We start from the raw sequence: 19,413 nt of genomic DNA, 5'->3' as shown, positions 1-19,413 counted from the left end.
TACAATAATCAGCACCTAAGAAGTGCTTACAAAAGAAGTGCTTGCAAAATTGAAATGGCCCTCTTGCTCAACCAAATGGTAGATACCATAAGAAAAATGATGATCCCTGTATTCCTGTTCAAGTATACATTGATTTAGATGAGAAAATAATAGTCCTAAAAGAAGTCACTTCGATTCTGTAATGATTATTTTATATTTAGTTCCATTGATAATTTACAAGGTAAAATAAAAAACATTAAAAAAAATAAAAAGGAAAAAATAAACAGAGAATGCAAAAGAGAAATAGCTAACAAGTCCATGCGGATACTGCAAAAAGAGGCCGTTCATGCCAACAAATCATCATGCAAGCTTTATCGTTCATAATCTTATAACCATCCTTGCCATAGGCCTCTACCATCTACTTTGCGTCTACCATTGCTTCATTCCATAGCAGCACCGTCTTCAACCTAGCTCGACCAAACCTAACCATCCACCTCACGTATCTCTCATGCCTTTCTTCCCTTCCCATGCCCACACATGCCACAATATGTTCGATCTCTCTTCCAAACATCTCCTTTGCTGCAAGTCTCTCCTCGTGGGAAACAGACCCATAATTCACATCCAGAGAGTCAAAGATGGCACTGTAGTAGTGCAATCCCTTCACAAACCTATCCACTAAACGGTTTAGATTATGGTCAGCTTCTTGTTCAACTGATAAAACACTTTTGGTGACATTGACCAAACCATTGCTAGGAATTTTGCCATTTGCTTGCAATCCTTCATTCCATTGCCTTTGCTACCCCCAAACCCAAAATGGGCATCTACTCGATCATTGTGACGTCTCCAAATTTTCGTTTGGAATTGAACGGACATTTGAAGCGTCGAGACATGCAACACAAGGTTACCTGCCCCCGTTTATGACATATAATATACAATGTTCCTAACATGCATCTAACATTATGCAATATTCGCAGCGGATAAATTTTTCTTTAGCAATACTATGCACCAAATTGAAAATATCCCAAATGCTTAAAACATACTTTATATATAAAGATCCATTGAACAACTAAGATCATAACACTAGTCCAAAATGCTTATGATCCAAAAAATACTAGAGATGCAACTCTATCGTATAAGTAGTAATTTACGTTAACTATATTAATATTGACATCGTATAGTCGCTCAGTCAACTGTGTCTAGTTGGTCAGCTCCTGATTCTCCTTCAAGTCCTGTAACAAGATCTACCATTCAGAGGGAATGGTAGTTGAGACTACCAAAGTGAGATTTAATTACAAATCTCAGTAAGTTAACAAAAATCTTCCACACAGGCTAATGATGCATGGATGATAGTAAAAGCATGAATGCTTAATCAAATTTATAAGTAATTAAAGCATAACTTGACGTACAACATAACATAACTGACATAACTTAAATTGAAACGTGAACTGAACTTGACTTGACATGAACTTGATCTGAAACTTGATTTATCATTAACGTGTTCTGAAACTTGACTTAACATGAAAAATACATACTCCACAGTTGTTGTGGCCTCATGTATTCTACACGTCACAATGCAGTCAATAACATACTCCACAGTTGTTGTGGCTCCATGTATTCTACGTGTAAATACATACTCCATAGTTGTTGTGGCCCCATGTATTCTACACGTCACAATACAGTTAAATACATACTCCACAGTTGTTGTGGCCCCATGTATTATATGGAAACTTATTCTTTACCTGCTTAAATACATACTCCACAGTTGTTATGGCCCCATGTATTCTACGTGTAAATACATACTCCACAGTTGTTGTGGTCCCATGTATTTTACACGTCACAATGTAGTTAAATACATACTCCACAGTTGTTGTGGCCCAATGTATTCTACGAAAACTTATTCTTTAACTGCTTAAATACATACTCCACAGTTATTATGGCCTCATGTATTCTACGTGTCACAATTGCTGTGACCCCATACATAAGTAATCAAGATGAAACGTGACTGAAATACGAAACGACTGAAGCCCTGACGTAACATAACGTGATTTGAACATAACTTGAAATACATGACCAACTTGAGATAGAAACATTTCGTAACATGGCATAACATATAATAGACAACATATTTAACATGACATACTTGCAACATTGAACATTACATGACTTGACATACATATAATAGATGGCATACTTAGCATGACATACTTGTAATGTACAGCAATACATGACAGAATATATTATGTAACAGATAAAAACTGATGACGGAATAAATTCTGTATAACAGACAATTACGTGATAACTTGGCATGGCATGAAATATATGATAACACACATATATACACTATAGTTCCTTTACTTAGCACACATACATAGTAGACTGCTAGTAAGTTAAAAGCTAACTTACCTTGATCTCCGCGTTTCTTATAAAACCTCAAGCGCGATCACGAGGAACTGTAATTAGTGATTCTAAAAGTTAGCACTAAATCAATAATAATTTGAAATATGTAAAATACTAACTTAAAGAGTAAAATTTTCATTTTACTCTCTACATGTAGGAAAATGACCGTTTTACCCATAACTTAAGGATTTTGCATACTAACTCTAAAAGTCACTAAAATTTACATGCCTCATGTAAATTTTATCCTCAACTCAAATATCAATTTAGAAAAGTTTAAAACTAATCACAACTATTAAAACTTCATAGGGCCGAAATTCTCATATGCTATTTCCATTGATTTTTATTTCTAACTTGTTTTGATTAACCTTTTGATCTATGACTTATAAATATGTGATCTTCAAACCAAACCATCACATGGTTTAAAAAGATGTCTTAAAACATATATAAGTTTTTAATTCAAGATTACATGGTTAAACATTAACCAAAACATAAATTGAGCCAATAACATCCACACTTTAGCCTATCCGAATATCTCTTTGCATAAAGTTTTATATTTTTAAAACTAACATCAAATATCTTCAAAATAATAACATAAAATGTATATAAGATGCTTATGATCCTCTAATAAAATTATCAAAGTCATTGGAATAGGTTTAGACCACCAAAGAGTTAAACTTTCTCAAAACAGAAACTGTTTTTCCTCTTCCAGTTTCTAAGTTTCTAAATCTAAGAAAATATTTCATCAAAACCTTTAATCATGCAAAAATCCTCAACAAATAATCATATACATGTGTTAACAATACTCCATAAAAATTTTGGACCAATATCTATCCATTAGCTTGGTCAAAAACTCCAAACTATAACATATTCTTCAGTTTATCTCCCAGAATGACCTTTCTATAGTTTACAAAATATTTGACTAACCAAATGATTTTCAAATGGGACAAATAAGATATCCACGTAAACTAGACTAAAAAATGAACAACTTGTATGAAGGAGAATTTATGATAAAACACTTACAAAAGCTTCGAAATTTGTGTGCAAAAGAACTCCTAAAAACTGTTCGAGAGAGAGTGTTTGGTATTATTTTAATGGCAAGTGTAAATGAAGATAATTTCATTGGAGGGGTGGCTGGAGATACTTATGGATGAGATATGGAAGAGATGATACTGGAGTGAGAGTTGAGTGTAGGTCTCTCTTACCTAGAGTGAGAGTTAAGTGTAGGACTCTCTTATCCGATAATATCTACAAAAATCATCTCAAGATATTTTTTACCCAATAATATCCACGAAATGAGTTTAAGATATTTTTATCCAATAATATCGACAAAATTAACTTAAGATATTTTTATCCAATAATATCCACAATTTTGAACCGACGTTTCGTTCGAAAATATGAAAAAGTGTTATTGCGTCATAAGACCTTAAATGACCCTCCGAGTCTAATGACACAAACCATAATATAGTTTGACACTTCTAACTATCTTCAATAATCAAAAACACACTTCTGATATCATAGTAAATAATAACACTAACTATGTAGTTAGACTAAAACCTATACGATTAATGGATTCGTGAAAACTTATGAAGTCTTCACGAGATTTCTAAAACTAATAGAAATTTCACAATTGAATTTCTAGTGGGCTGTTACAATCATCATCTGCCAACAAGACATGAAGACTTAGAATTGAGACCATAGCCAATGCTTCTCCTGACCTTATCTTAAGCATGTCTGTGGCCAGGTCTTTTAGGCTGACATTTACATGGTTGAATTGGACGGGCATGTCTAGGCTTTCTGCCTCTTTTACAAGCCTTGTCCCCAAGTTCTCTAGAACTACTTTATTGTTGTTTACACAAGTGATTTTCAGGTAAGGACCATGGTCCATAAGTGCGAAGCTTTGCATAAATGGGACCCATAATTTGGGGTCACCCGAGCCCAAATCCACAATATGAATCACACGCTCCTCCGACATAGCTTGGACCAAGGTCCAGGCTATGATGGCATAGGCAAAACCGAGGTAAGGAAAGGCCTGTGAAAAGAAGGCACATGCTCTGTCCCCTTTAGTACTTTTAAATCGTTGAATATGGCTCAAGGCCTTATAAAGGCCAGGCCAGAGCTTGCTGAGACGACTTGCTAGGGCATAAGCGAACCGGGCCGCTAGCCGCTGCATGGGATCACAGGAAACCGAGGCGAGTAACAATATCTGGCAGAGACATGCATTGGCATGGTGGAGGTTGCCAGATGAGGTATGATTAGCACACATCAAGAGTAGTTGAATGAGATGTATACCTCTTTCTTCCAGCTTCAAGGCTTCAAAGGGGCCTGGCCCAGCTGACGACACTGGCAACGTGAGGAAAAGATTTACGTCCAGCTTTGACGAATTAGGAGATGTAGAACTCATCTGGCTTGTGAGACCAAGCTAGCTAGCTAGAGCTAATTGCTTTAATGTGTTGTATAAACTGGTAAAGGAAGATGTTGGAGGATGCTTTAAAACTTGTAGCTAGCTAGGGAATCATATTTGGGAGGAGTAGGTTATAAGAATGTAATGAGAGGTTTGCTCTTGGAAGTATGTTAGAGTTCCAAATGAAGAGTACAAGAACGTGAAGTTTTTCCAAACAACAAATTAATTAAATGAGTTCATTGACTCTTATGGATTCTTCCAAGTCAATGAAACAAGGGATTGAAGGGATTTGATTCTCAACCTACATCTAGAGGTTCGAGGTGGCTTCCATGAAGAACATCTTTCGATCGGTGTACTATATGGCTCTGAATACTGCGACCTTGTTTGTTATCTAACATGCAAATATTGTACAGTTGGAGTTAAATTAATATGCTAAAGGACACATGTCGTGACTTTATTTGATGATCCTCACATGATGCAAATGCAATTATATAAACGTTTGTATATCTATCTATAATAATAAACCTCTATCCCATTACTATAAGAATGAACAATAAATTCTCATTCCGTTTCTGTTTATTTCCTTTACTTTTTATACATACTGTCCGTGTAAGAGCCTTTCAATTGTGTTTATTATATAAATATTTTAATCGGTTGTGATAGTCCAAATCAGTTGTGTCAGTACACTTCTTTCATACCAGTGCGTGATTCATCATAACAGTTATGTCAATACACTGTGTCCTAGTAGTGCATGCGTATAGGTAATATATATATATATATATATATCTTTCTGCACTAAAAGCACCTATCCACATACCACTACATTTTTATTCCAAGCTTGTCCCTTGGCTTTTATCAATTTTCCGTTTTAATCTCTTAACTTTTCTTTCATTTGCTAACACTTTTACCTTTTTAACCTTTTTATATTTTGGTTTTTTAACACAGCTTATAAACAGTGTTTTTAGGCAAATATAGGCAACAATTTTTCTCAAACATTTCTCTCCTCTCTCTCTCCAATTAAATATTAAAAAAAAACCAAACACATTAAAATATGATTAATTAATTAATGTTGCGTTTTTTATTAGCCATTAATAATGGCATGGATGTCCCCTAAAATTTTTATATTGGTTAAAGACTTTTTTATACTAGAAATGTTTTGAGTCTCGAATTCGAATTAAAGTGTGCCCTGAAATATTTTTTTATTTTTTTACTTGTGATTAAAGAAGTATTTTTTTAGTGGTATTGTGAATTTTTTTAAAAAAATATTTAAGAATATAAAAAAAGTAAATAAAAAAATAAAAAATAAAAATTGCCTTCTTCGGTGGGTATTCGGGCTACATCCATTGGGGGATGTAGCAGTACCCTTTTTATATTGATTAAGGGCATCCAATTATTTGTGTAAAAAACATCCACATTAGATTGGACAAATTTAAAATATTTTACATTTTTGCTATAATAGTTAGCTAAATATGGAAGACTACATTCATTTACCAAAGATTAAAATACTACTTTCTCATCAATATAATATAATTTATTAATTTAATTATAATATAAAATATGATTTTTATATGATTTTGAGAATTAAATGACTTTTGAAAATATGATTTTTTAATATTAATTTAACTATAATATAATTATTAATAATATTAGAATGGTTAATTATAAATTTAAAAAAATATATTACTTTAATAATATTTAATTCTTATATAGAGAATGAATGACTAATCCAATATGAGAATTGAATTTAGATCAAATAGGCAAATGTAAAAAAGTGTGATATTGGTTAAATTTTAAATATAAATTTGACCAAATTAATGAAGATGCTCTAAATGCGAGAGAATATTGAAAATGCTATGTCGGGTGGATGGCTATGCTGAATGCAAAAACAAAGAATTGCATGTGTTAATGTTAATTAATTAGGATATGATTAATTAATTAATCTGTTGGTTTTCACTAGTCATCAATGGTGTTTAAATAGGTCAAGTACCGGTGTTTCAAACCACACATTAATGAAACATGATGCATAAGAAATTATGCTCAATTTTTTCCTTCCATTTTGTCATGAATTTTTTTTTTCTAATTTTTAAATTTGTGAATAAATGTACTATTTTTTGGATTACCGTATATATTAGTTATATTTCTATTTATATATAATTAACATATATATTTTCTATTCATTGCGCAAACGTCCCTTGGAGGTTGCCAACTTCTAGTGTGTGTATATATATATAGAATGATTCTTGCGTCCAAATTGAAAAATCCAAGGATTGAAATCAATGAACCTTAAAACCCAGATTAATATTTTTAAAAAATATATATAATTAATGTAAAAAAAAGCCACTTGGGTCAATCGATGACATGGTTTTGCAGCAGCATTAATAGACTTCCCTCGCGCGCGCGCGCACACATATATATATATATTGTATGTTCCGCACTCTCACAGCGAAGAAGACGACCCTGATCTCAATGATCAAAGGCCAATATTGCTCACGATTAAAGTACTTTAGCAGTGGTGTCCATCTCACTTGTCATCACGGTACCTAAACTTTTTCGTATGCATGTGTATGCGCCTTTGCATGTGACGTGGAACTCATCAACAAAAAACTCCAAGAACAAAAAGTTTCCAACTGCAATAACAAGAAGCAAATGAGACGAATCTAGGAATTCCACTCATACAATAGGGAAAAAGAAAAGGATAATTCAAACATACGTATCATCATTTTTCCCCTTTTTCTTGCAAATGGCTCTCTAACTTTTTTAATTTGTTGAGTGGACTCTTGCCTAAACGTTTCCCAGAAAAAACAAAAGAAAATAATCATTTTTAAACGTTTCCATGAATCAGTTATCCAAAAACCAATTAAATCCAGGGATCTTTAATTATATATATCATTGTCATTCACAGTACAATAGATATGAATGATTATGATATTGAACAACAGGAAATTAATATGAATATAAGGCCAAGACGCATCCATTTCCTGCATTTGATCTCCTCGTACGCATTTGTAATGCTAGCTAGAATAAGTACTAGAAACAAAGCCTAGCTCCAAGCTGCTAGAAACCGATCAACGATGAAATATTGAAACAAAATCAAAGGTCGTTTCATGATCATGCAGAGTTGATCATGGGCGTGCCGTGCCGCCCACCCACAATAAATGAATATATATCGTTGCAGATCGATTGTCTGCATGGAGAGAATTGAGATGCTTTGAACCTGGCCATCATGACAACAATATGGTCAGGCATTAGCAGCCAGAGCTATACACATCGATGCGTCCCGCATTGGATTAATAACTCTTCGTATCAATTATTTATACATTGTATATATATAGTACTATACCTAATTCATCATATTCTTCCACCATTAATTACTATAAATTTATAAGACCTTTTGTTATTGTCGTCAACTCATCCCAGAAAGAAAACCAAAAACTAATGACAAAATTTTCTAATGGTGGACAACCCAAAGTACGTACAAGCAAATTAGAATAATATAATATGCAAAAATGCAGCGAGGGCCCTGACTTGATCGATGAGAACCAACGGAAATAAAAAAATAAATAATGGAAAACCATTTTAATCCCTCTTTTTTCTTCTTTCATATATAAATTCGTTTGATCCCCCAAAGAAAAAAAAAAAAAAATCGTGATCAAACTGCTTAAAATCCCTACATTCTTTAAGTCATTTATTCTCTTGACTCGAATAGCAATGATTCACCAAAAGCCAAAGATTCTTTGCTCACCATTTTCTGAAAGCATAATTACTAATTAGCTCCATGCATGTACGCTAGGTGCACACACTCTTATTTTTTAGTTCATCCCATGGTTAGGTCAATGGGCTCAAGAAAAAAAACCTTATATGTGTTGGGGCTAGCTCGAAGTGCATGGCTAGCAAAGGATACCAAATTACAGGGCAGTTATAGCTCAAAGCCTGGATGGAACTTTCCATGGAATTGAAAACACTATGCACCGAATATGGGCCTGTGAGATTACCCAAAAATGTATTCGGGCCCGGATGCTTGCAGTTTTAACTTCTATTCGGCCACAACTAGCACAATTAACCCCTTTTCTCAGTTTCTACTCTCTTTTCGCTTTGTTGGGTATGAGCTGGAGCGTCATTTAAACAGTGAATACTTGGGATCATGTCCGTGAAGATAAGACAAATTCAATCAATCATCTAGAAGAATACGGCGTCATAATACCTTATTGTTCTGTTGGGATTCTCACCTCGAAGTTGTGGTTAGAACATGAAGTTTCCTGTCAAGACCCATCACAAATCTCCTCAAATAGTTACATTACAAATGTAATCTCCTCAAATAGTTACAATACAAATGTATGGTTCCCAATTTCAGAATTTCTGAAGCAAAGCCTCACTTAATGACCACTGATTAAACAATATCAGAAAAAAGAGGATTGGAGGAAGACGAGCTGCACACCAAGCAAGCCTTGCCACACATAAAAAATCCCACCCAAAGAGTCCAGTTTTTTAAGCAATAGTACTCTAATAAAAGCAAGCTCTTCGTCTTCTTCTTGGTAGAATCAGATCGACATCACCGTGATCTTTGAAACTTTACAAGATCACACTATCCTTTGCGTTCCGATTACCTTTATATTTAAAAACGAGTTTTTGTTGCTATCAATACCTATATATAGGCAATACAGGAATAAGAAATCTGGTTTAAGGAGTTTAGCATTGCCTAACATTCCAAATATATATGTGCTGCATACATAAGCATAGATTGCCACGTGACTCATGTCTCCTAGAACTTTCTTTGTGCATATAGATACCCTTATTACCCTAAATGAAATGATCTCCCAGAACTTTCTTTGGGTTAAAGAATACATCATGTAGATCATGATTACCATTAAACGAACTCAAAACCGTGCAATTAAGGATTGCGTATGTGTCAACAAATGTTACACAGCAATTGGAGCAGAAGCTGTTTTTGAAGAAACATCAACAGCCCACTAGGCTTTGTCTTTTGTCTGTGTCTATATTTATATAGCTGGATCATGCTTTCTCAAATCTAATGATCAAATAGTGCATGTTCAGATACGGAACTTCTGGCCCTTTTAAGAGAATATTGGTATTGACTACGTCATGTACGATCTCTAGGATTTAGAGGACCAAGCTGTACCGTTCTAATTGGCCAAAGGAAGTCGAGCTGGTTAGCACCATAGATGTAGGAACCCTAGTGTTCGAGTTAGAGGGTAAAGGGTCCCTATCGTAATAAAGAATTCAGGTAAAAATTCGATGCAAGATTTTGGTGCTGGGGAGATCACCAAGTTAATGAATAAAAAAGTAAAAGTGACTGTTGAGGGGGATATATAAGCTAATAATTTGGGGAATACATATGTCATAGAATTTGGAAACAGCCGTATATTAATGAAGTGAAAGTGAAATTATGACAACGATGATGGGTCGGGTTTTGCCAGAACAAGAGTGGAGGAAGGGTCCTTGGACTCCTGAAGAGGATAAATTGCTTAGTGAATATGTAAGCTTACATGGGGAGGGAAGATGGAGCTCTGTGGCTAGAGCCGCAGGTAAATGCAGTTACTGTTGCTACATATATATATTAGGGATAAGTGGAGAGTTAAAAAAAACAATTGAGTGGACCTGCGATAACTGTTCATGAGTTCTTATCCATTTACATGGAGGGAAGAACTTCAAAGTCTTTGAGCTTCTCTTTCCATAATTTGGTTTTTGGCTGTGCGGTCCATTGTTAGATATGCTTGCAGGTTTTCAGTTGATATCATCAGCATAGTTTGGTGATTTTTCCTTCCTTATTTTTCTTTTGGTATTTTGCAGGTCTGAACAGGAGTGGCAAGAGCTGCAGGCTAAGGTGGGTGAATTATCTCAGGCCTGGTCTCAAGAGGGGCCAATTAACACCTCAAGAGGAAGGCATCATTATTGAGCTGCATGCTCTCTGGGGGAACAAGTAATTAATGCCTCTACCCATCCCTGATCTCTCTCTCTCTCTCTCTCTCTCTCTCTCTCTCATATGTCGATTTGCCTATTTTATGCAAATGCAGGTGGTCAACTATTGCTAGATACTTGCCCGGGAGAACAGACAACGAGATCAAGAACTACTGGAGAACCCATTTCAAGAAAGAAAAATCCTCTCAAAAGTATGAAAAGCGCAAACAGCAACTGATGAAACAACGAGAAAAACAGGAACAGCAACAACTAGAGCAGCACAAGCAGCAGCCGCAAGAACAAGACATGATGGAAAATATCCTAGCTCCTCTTGCAGAGACCAGCACCCAGAAAATTACTGAAGCTCAAGCAAGGCAAGAGATGGCTCTCACTTACCCTACATCGGAGCACCATTATTTGCCTGTAATGTATCAAGATCATGGTGCATCCTTGTCGGACACAGTGGGATCAGACGACTATGGGCTATGGGGTGGGCTGTGGAACCTGCAGTAAGATTATAATAGTGGTGCATGGAATAGACAAGGCTGCGCATCAAACTAACAATGCAAGCTGAAGATACGGGTGATTAATTCGATTAACATAGCCATGCAAGATGGAGCTACGGTTTTCTCTTGGCCAATCGAGGGAGGGGTGCATTTTCTGGGAAGGCTAGCTGAGTAAACATATATAAGAGATTGTTAATCCGGTCTCTCTGGCAGATCTAATGTAGCTATATGAATAAAAGTCTATTTTTTTTTTTTTAGATAAATGAAGTGAAACTCGTTTTTTACATGTAATAATATGATATAGAATCGGAATTACTAAAATGCTATTGGATCATTAGCCTTTGATGAGAAAAAAACAAAAACAAATTTACTTAATTTCCTATCATCTTCGTATTTCTTTTTGCCTTTCGGGCTGATTTTCTGCTCTTATACTTTGGAAGTTTCGATACATCTATGTATACATGTGTTTCCTCTTCCGAATTCGCACGCCTTACAGAAGTAAATGGCAGAGACAGGCATAACGACAGTCCATTCATTATGTTCTGTTTTCTATATTTACAGGAAATACTGCGTACCTCGTAAACATACATGACAACCCTCAATACTGAATGCCATGTGCATGTGCATATATTTGCAGATCATTAAAATGAGAGATTTTAATTAGGAATTTACTGTTTCGTATGAATAATACGGAAAACCCTTCACTTATAGCTAGCCAACTGCATGCGGTTATAATTAAATGATTGACTAGTTTTTTTGAAAGGAAAATAATTTAACATTATATAAAAGTAAACCCATAAACTGATGTAACTTGATGTGATACGTGAGATTGTAAAATTATTTTTATTATAAAGTAGATCTAACAGATTCTATAAAATTACATTATTTTGTGAGTTTACTTAATGTAATCTCTTTATATCTGTATCAGTTCTCTTTTTAAAATATAAAGTCATATACATGTGGCTTGGATCTCCTTTGGATGTTACAAATAGTATTATATCCTATCTCAATGGTAATGACAGAGCTATGAATTTTTTTTAAGGGGTCAAGCAAAGCTAAAAATATGACAATTTTTTTTTTTGGGTACTATTTCTATATAATTTTTCCTGCAAATTAGAAAAATATGATAGTAAAATATAAAATTAAAATAAAATACATTTAATATAACTTATGTATTAAAAAATATATCATATGAAAAGAACATTAATATATTATTAAAATAATATAAAAACACTCGTATAAACATATCAAATCAAAAAAAGTACAAAGTGTTTAAAATTCTATCTTACAATCTTTAAAAAAACCATTCGACTTCCTTTTATTTTTAGTTGTAACTTTTAAGTAAAACTTGTGATCATAGTTTTATTTAATGTGAGATGAGTTTTGTTTGTTTTATTTTTATATTGGTATAAATTTTTTTAACATTGAGCTTATTAATAATTAATACATAAGGTCAAGATAATTTTGTAGAGGGAGGCCAGCACAAGATAAGATTAATATAATCTATATTAAACTATAAAATAATTAATATGTATTAATTTTATTTTAAAGTTTAGGGGAGCCATGATCCCCCCAAGCTTGCCTCTAAGTGGCCGGGTTCGTCATCGCCAACAAAAAATGTGAGATTTGAACCGGTTTACTTAGAAGAGACTCACCTAACGAGGTCATTATTAAGTGATATATTCTTTTTGGGTCATGATTTGGGTCTCTCTTGAAGTGTTACAAATTATATATGTACATGGTCCCTGAACTTCTTCAATTTGCAACATGCATGTTTTGGTAAATGCTCATCTATGTTCAAGAGGGGCAAGGGTTTGCAAACCTCGAAGGTAAAGAAACTTTGTTGTTGGAAACCACCTTTCATTGGCTTCTTAAAGTTGAACGTAGATGAAGCCATGTTTTTTGAAAGGCACAAAGCAAGAATTAGGGTAGTGTTAAGGAATGATAAGGGTGATATTGTTTTGGCAACTAGCAAAATTGAGTGTGAGGTTAAAAACCAGAAGAAATTGAACTCTTGACTATGTTGAGATGCCTTCAAATATGTGTAAATATGGAGATTCAGAGATTGATTATGAAAAGTGATAGTCTGTTGATGGTCAATGAAGTTAATGCCAATGAGGCCTCTTTCTCTATGCTAGGGAATTTGATTAGAGAAATAAAGAAGCTCATGACTCTATTTGAGAAATGTCTCATTCAGCATGTGGCCAGGACAGGAAATAATGGCACACAAGTTAGCGAGGAATGCTTGGAATGTAGAGAATTTAGATATGTGGTGGGAAAATGTTGTTGAGTTTGTAACTCAAGCTGTACAGCTTGACAGAAACTTGTAATTTTCTTCAGTTTTAAATGAAATTTTCTCTGATTAAAAAAAAAAAAATACTCATCTAGCTATGTGGCCCTATTGTTAAGCTCCATATACGCTTTTATAATACGCTACCAAATCAAGGATTTATTAAATGATAACGCCCTTTTGACTTTATAAGATTATGAACTCTCTAATAAAGTACCTTTTTGCTAACATCATGATCGATGTTTAAGGACAGTTCCAGATACCCTGAGATCATGATCAATTCCTATATATATACACACAACGTCATATATTTAAAAAAAATGTTACAGAAACAATGCATGCCCCAACTTTCTACTTAGCTATGATACTTGCATACGGTACTGCAAAAGCCACGTGTAAACATTTAGCATTCTAGAAACTTCTTTCGATTATAAAAATACAGAACATGATCAAAAGACCTTAAAAAAAACTGGGAATTATTGTTTAGATCAACAGATGGGACACACTTATTGGAGCAAATTAAGCCTTTTCGAGGAAATACCAACTCTTGCTCTTCTTTTTGCTGAATCAAGATTCTGCGCGTCATCGGCCCTAGCTGTGATTGACTGACTGACTGACTCTGTTGCTTTGAATGTTTGTGGCATCGACTCAACAGTTTTTGGGGGTGGGGGGGTATTATTTTAAGTTGTAGCGGAGAAATACCGTACGATGTCTAGGACCAAGAAGACACACTTGTTCCATTCTAGTTGGCCATGGAAGTTTAAGCAATTTAAAAACCAGGTGTCTTTGTAACACTTTGTCTCAAACTAGAGGGAAGATGGTCGCTTTCTATAATAAAGAACTTGGGCAAATTAGTCTGGATTCAAAGATTTCTTCGATCGTGCTAGTAACTCTGATTTGAAGGGTATATATAGAGCTAAGACATTGAGGACTCTTTGCCATACAAATTGGGAACAGCCTGCAAAATTATTGAGATCGAGTGAAATATTTGCTTGGAAGATGAGGTGGGGAATTCCAGAACAAGGGTGGACCAAAGGTCCTTGGACTCCTGCAGAGGATAAACTGCTTAGTGACTATATCAACTTGTATGGGGAGGGACGATGGAGCAGTGTGGCCAAGTGTACAGGTAAATACTGCCGTTGCACCATGCTAGAGGGGACAGAATCAGAGACAGAGAGAAAAAAAGAAGGGAATTTTCGATCAAGTAGAGCCAACTTTTTGTCCAATCTTTTGAGTTTCTAAAGCTCGACAAATTTGTGCCTAGAATTTCGTTTTGGTTATGTCTCTCTTATGGGACTAGGAGTCTGATGTTAGACCTTATTCTTTATGTTTTTCCCATTTGTTCAAGAGTTCATTGTTGGATAATATTTTAGCATATGGAGGCAATAAATATCCTTTCCGTCCCATAAAAATTGCATCCATATTTGACTGTTTTTATTTGTCTTATCAGGTTTGAATAGGAATGGCAAGAGCTGCAGGCTAAGGTGGGTGAATTATCTCAAGCCTGGGCTCAAAAGAGGCCAATTAACACCCATAGAGGCTGGCATTGTTATTGAATTGCATGCTCTCTGGGGTAACAGGTAATGCATTCTCTCTCTCTCTCTCTCTCTCTCTCTCTCTCTCTCTCTCTCTCTCTCTGTGTCCTTGATTACTTACAAATACTTTTGTTTCTCGATGCAACATACAGGTGGTCAACCATTGCAAGCTACCTGCCTGGGAGAACAGACAATGAGATAAAAAACTACCTGAGAACCCGTTTCAAGAAGAAAGACAAATCCCCTGAGAAGAAAGAAAAGGGTACCAAAGCAAAAATCCCAAAACAAAAGCAACCACCACAGATGCAGGAGCAGTTGCCACAAGAGAATGACATGAAAAGGGCGGTATCTTGTGGAAAGAGTACTCCAAGTGATCATCATGAGCAGATTACAACCGAAGCACAGGGAGGAAAAGAGATGTTTTTCATGCACCACCCCACTAATTTGGAGGATCAATGCTTGCCTGTGACATGTCAGGATGTGGCATCATGGTTGGATACAATCAGAGAGGAAGACTTATGTGGTGGCCTGTGGAACCTAGACAATCATTCCAAGGGCGGCATGGATGATCATCAAGCTACTGCAGCAGGTTTTTCTTGTGGCCGTGTGAATTCGATCGATTACTTCTATAATGAAGACTACATTTTCCTGGAAGGCTGATGCATCTAACACATGATGCAGTTTTTCTGAACACTCTTTTAAGTTCTTATTTCATGTTAACTTATAAGAAGGGAGGCTTTACCAAAACTTAGTGTGCAACTGGGTTGATTCCATTTCAAATTAAATAGCCATTTTTTTTCCAGAACTTTCATGTGTACTTGCATTTGAGCTTGTTTTGGTGTAATGTTGAGATAAAACCCTATCCAAACTATCGAAACGACCTTAGTGAGCAACAACGTCGCAAAAGAGATTGAGAAGGTCCAACTGGATCCACTGTTCCGATGGGCCTTCTTTTATGTAAGCCCAAATAATCACAAGAAAACGAAAAACAGTTATGGCCCATGCAGGTCTCGAACCTGCGACCTTCGCGTTATTAGCACGACGCTCTAACCAACTGAGCTAATAGGCCACTTCGATGTAACATCTCAGAATTAATTTAATGGATTTAGAAAGTGAGGAAGTTTTGATAAGATTGGGTGTGAAGTGGCATACTGCATAGAGCAGAGCAGAAGAGGCTACCAAGCAAGAGATGGAGAACATAACGGCAAGCGAACTGGCCGGATTTGGGGTTGGCACTCTGCTCGTGTGCGTCACCATTGCTGCCCCAAGAATCGATGCCTTCATCTCTGCCTCCCAGCGCAGGTTAACTAACTTCTCAAGTATATCTTCTAGAATCTCATTCTTTTCCTGATTTTCAGTTCTTCCCTCTTTTCAAAACCATGATTGTATATGACATAGAAGTCAAAATTGCTTTCAAAAGGTCTGTGTAAATTGAGAATCGAAATATTCTTATGGACAAGAATGTATATGGGGTTCAGTAAAAGTAGTTGTTTTATTTTTTATTTTTAATAATGTTAGAGTCGATTTCGGTACGATATAATATCAACCTCCTCCTAAATGTTGTGATTGGAATTAAATTTTGTATGTGGGGACTTGTATTGAACTAAGCTTAACTTGTTTTAACTAATTTTATCTAGAATTTGCGATGGAAATTGTTTTCCCTTCAGTTTATAAAGCTTGTCAATTGGAAGAAGGCTTTTACTGGATATGGGTTAACATAGTTTACGTAATACGTAGCTGTTTATTCTGTTTTTATGTACGTACTTTATTTTACTATGCGTCTTGCGCACTTTAATGGTAATTGTAGTGCTAACTTTCTATAACTTGTTGGGTCTTTTTGCCTATACGGATATGTTTTGGTTTTAGCATTTAGTGCGTTCCACATGTTGTCTTATCCTCTCAAATCAAAATCAAACAAGTTTTTGCTTATTTGGTTTGCCTGCTCATGCATTCCTTTTGTCCTCGAGGACGCATGGAGGCTGGATTAGGAATTGTGCCTAACTTTATGGGGACAGTCATGAAGATGAATCAGCACAGAGTGCAATTTCCACCACCCAGTGGCACAGCTTGGGGGCAAGGAGGATCCACCCTTCCCCCTTCCAACCCAGTCTAGCTTCGACCCTGCCTCATAGAAAACTATTTCTTCTTTCATAAAAAAAGACGAGATTAAGATTTTGAGTGGTGAGTTCTAGTACAATGAAAGCTGAGACCTATATCTATAGTTTTTGGTTTTTGTTTTTCATCTTAGTTCTTCTCCAACTTGAAGAGTACGGAGGTTTTTTTTTGTAGTTTTAGAGGTGATTGCCAAAATTGATAGCTAGGGGAGTGAAAGTAATTTAAGTGGTAGTTTGAAGAGGATTTGTGCATTTTTCCCTTTACTTTTTAAAAGCTTGAGGGAACTTCTCTCTAATTTTTATCCTTAAGTTACTGATAAAAAAAAATTTTATCTTAAGTTGTATTCATCGAGTTTTGGGCGAAAAAATTTTAGTTTTTATATGACAAGGAACTACAGACTTTGCAAATGAAATATGCCTTTTACTTGTTTAAACCCAAACCTGCGCAATGTGTCCCGACCAACGAGATGCGGCTGCTAGAAACTGTTTGCACCCAAGGGTTTGAATCTTCGACTTGGGAAGAGCATACCTTTAAAACCAAGGCCCTTATCACTCGAGCAAACCCGCAGGGGTTAAGTTTTCTGCGAAAAAAACTTGATACTCCATCGTGCTTTTGTTTTGTTATGGTGGACTTACTTGGATTGCTTGATTCCGTGTGTATGTGCTTCAAGGTTGGGGGCGATATGGGTGGTTTACATGTGGTTTGTGCCAACCTTTGTACCACTTTGTTTCACTGTGGTCTGCTCTCTTCTTTGTTTGTTTACCTCTTTGAATCCCCAAGGGCAGAATTTCTCAAGCTTGGAAACTAGGTAGTTCTGTTGCTTTGCCACTTGCCATCCTTTCTTTCATCTTTCTTGGATCCTTAATTTCCTTTATTTACACAACTGATTTGTATGTGGTCCAACAACTATACAGATATAAATCTGAATGCAAAAACTGACACTGGCTAAATTGCTTTATGAAGAACTCTCTAAGAAAAAGAGACTGCTATTGCTGCATTCCAGTTAGTACGGGACTTCCCCTTTTATCTTTTGACCATGGTTTATTGGAATATAATGTTTCATATTGTGAATAATCAATGATCGGTGAAACGCTTCAATCTGTACCAGTTTTCAAGGTGATCCTACTGTTTTGGTTGAGCTTCTGTGCTTCTGTGTATTGTCCATACTTCACAAGTAATATATGGTTCTTATAGGTGGCAAATCATCTGCAATAGTACTTGTGTTGAAGGTATGATATTAGTTTAACCATATTTTCTCAGTTAGTCACTAGTGGTGGCCAGTTCTATATTAACCCAAGAACTGCATTATTGTTTTTACTTTAGAAGCAAGGGACTTCTCTCAATTGCAAGTTTCCTCATGATTATCATCAAGACACATATAATACTAAGCTATCATTGTCAATGCATTTTCCGCTCTTATGCTATTCATCTACGATTAGATTTATGTAAACCTTCTGATATTTATGTGATGTATATTCAACCTTGAATGTTCAGCTCTTTGGGCATGTGCAAGAGATGTGGCAATCTGAAGATGATAGCATGCACAAAATGTAAAGGAGTAGGAGTTGTCAGAGGTGGACCATTTGGGTTTAATCTTGACCATGAATTGTACCAATTGCTTGGAAGTGGTGGGTCAAAGGAGCAATCCATTCCCTGCACTAAATGTCAAGCCAGGGGCCATTTCTCCTGCCCCGATTGCTGCAAGATATAATCTGTTTGATTTTTCTCAGATCTTGTGAAAGCTTTCCTCTCTCACATTGTGCTCTCTACCAAAGTTGATTAATTTCAAGATTTCCTTTCATGGTCATGTACTGGGAACTAATTGTTTTGCATACATCTAATGATCAATGTAAAACATATTTTACATGCATGTACATAGAATGCCGGCTGTTTATGATGTCTGCCGAATGCATTGCCTTCTGCCCATATCATTGTAACCCTAACAAATCTTTTTGGACTATAGACTTTATTTGGCTTAAGCTTTCCTTGGTTATTACATTCATTCTTGAATGTCAGAAACTTATGCTGCTTGGTCTTCATTGCATCGATAAGCTCAATCACGATACAGCTAGTAGCTACCATTTCCCTTGATCTTGGCAAATCCTAATTGTGGAACATTAACCATTTGCAATGCTCATTATACAATTATTTGATTTGATAGATTTAATTGGATCTGCACTCGAGTTTGGTAATTAAACTCTTGCCATAAAACTCTTAATAAAGAATCAAGATAGGAGAATCCAAAGAACTTATTGGCATTACAATTCTTGTTTG

General features: G+C 35.6%; 3 protein-coding genes, 1 non-coding gene and 1 pseudogene across 15 annotated transcripts; 3 read left to right on the top strand and 2 right to left on the bottom strand.

Annotated features, from left to right (window-relative positions):
* Nucleotides 1-286: 286 nt before the first annotated feature.
* On the bottom strand, nucleotides 287-4,777 carry LOC122305531 (annotated as a pseudogene).
* A 5,298-nt stretch (nucleotides 4,778-10,075) lies between these two features.
* On the top strand, nucleotides 10,076-11,536 carry LOC122303017 (MYB-like transcription factor EOBI). 2 transcript variants are annotated; one of them, XM_043114546.1, is made up of 3 exons: nucleotides 10,076-10,320; nucleotides 10,586-10,715; nucleotides 10,810-11,536. In XM_043114546.1, the coding sequence occupies exons 1-3, from the start codon at nucleotides 10,182-10,184 to the stop codon at nucleotides 11,204-11,206; spliced, it is 666 nt and encodes a 221-aa protein (XP_042970480.1). In that variant the 5' UTR covers nucleotides 10,076-10,181; the 3' UTR covers nucleotides 11,207-11,536. The 2 variants fall into 2 exon arrangements, with proteins under 2 accessions (XP_042970480.1, XP_042970481.1); XM_043114547.1 differs by lacking the exon at nucleotides 10,076-10,320 and adding an exon at nucleotides 10,361-10,515.
* Nucleotides 11,537-14,186: 2,650 nt separating this feature from the next.
* On the top strand, nucleotides 14,187-15,829 carry LOC122303014 (transcription factor WER-like). The gene is made up of 3 exons (XM_043114543.1): nucleotides 14,187-14,615; nucleotides 14,940-15,069; nucleotides 15,177-15,829. Exons 1-3 carry the CDS (start codon nucleotides 14,489-14,491, stop codon nucleotides 15,682-15,684), a joined length of 765 nt encoding a protein of 254 aa, XP_042970477.1. The 5' UTR covers nucleotides 14,187-14,488; the 3' UTR covers nucleotides 15,685-15,829.
* Nucleotides 15,830-16,019: 190 nt separating this feature from the next.
* On the bottom strand, nucleotides 16,020-16,093 carry TRNAI-AAU. The gene has a single exon. It is a non-coding gene; the product is annotated as a tRNA-Ile (tRNA).
* A 25-nt stretch (nucleotides 16,094-16,118) lies between these two features.
* LOC122303018 lies at nucleotides 16,119-19,118 on the top strand. 11 transcript variants are annotated; one of them, XR_006240586.1, is made up of 4 exons: nucleotides 16,246-16,343; nucleotides 18,248-18,255; nucleotides 18,334-18,368; nucleotides 18,634-18,776. XR_006240586.1 is itself a non-coding variant. In XM_043114550.1 (3 exons), the coding sequence occupies exons 1-3, from the start codon at nucleotides 16,214-16,216 to the stop codon at nucleotides 18,691-18,693; spliced, it is 225 nt and encodes a 74-aa protein (XP_042970484.1). In that variant the 5' UTR covers nucleotides 16,119-16,213; the 3' UTR covers nucleotides 18,694-18,776. The 11 variants fall into 11 exon arrangements, 2 of the variants coding, with proteins under 2 accessions (XP_042970484.1, XP_042970483.1); XR_006240584.1 differs by lacking the exon at nucleotides 16,246-16,343 and adding exons at nucleotides 16,350-17,947; nucleotides 18,054-18,145 and having other exon boundaries at nucleotides 18,248-18,368; XR_006240583.1 differs by lacking the exon at nucleotides 16,246-16,343 and adding an exon at nucleotides 16,350-18,145.
* The last annotated feature ends 295 nt before the right edge of the window (nucleotides 19,119-19,413 follow it).

Source organism: Carya illinoinensis, chromosome 3 (assembly GCF_018687715.1).
Source record: "Carya illinoinensis cultivar Pawnee chromosome 3, C.illinoinensisPawnee_v1, whole genome shotgun sequence".
Classification (NCBI taxonomy): Eukaryota; Viridiplantae; Streptophyta; class Magnoliopsida; order Fagales; family Juglandaceae; genus Carya; species Carya illinoinensis.
This window is presented reverse-complemented; position numbering and strand designations above follow the sequence as displayed.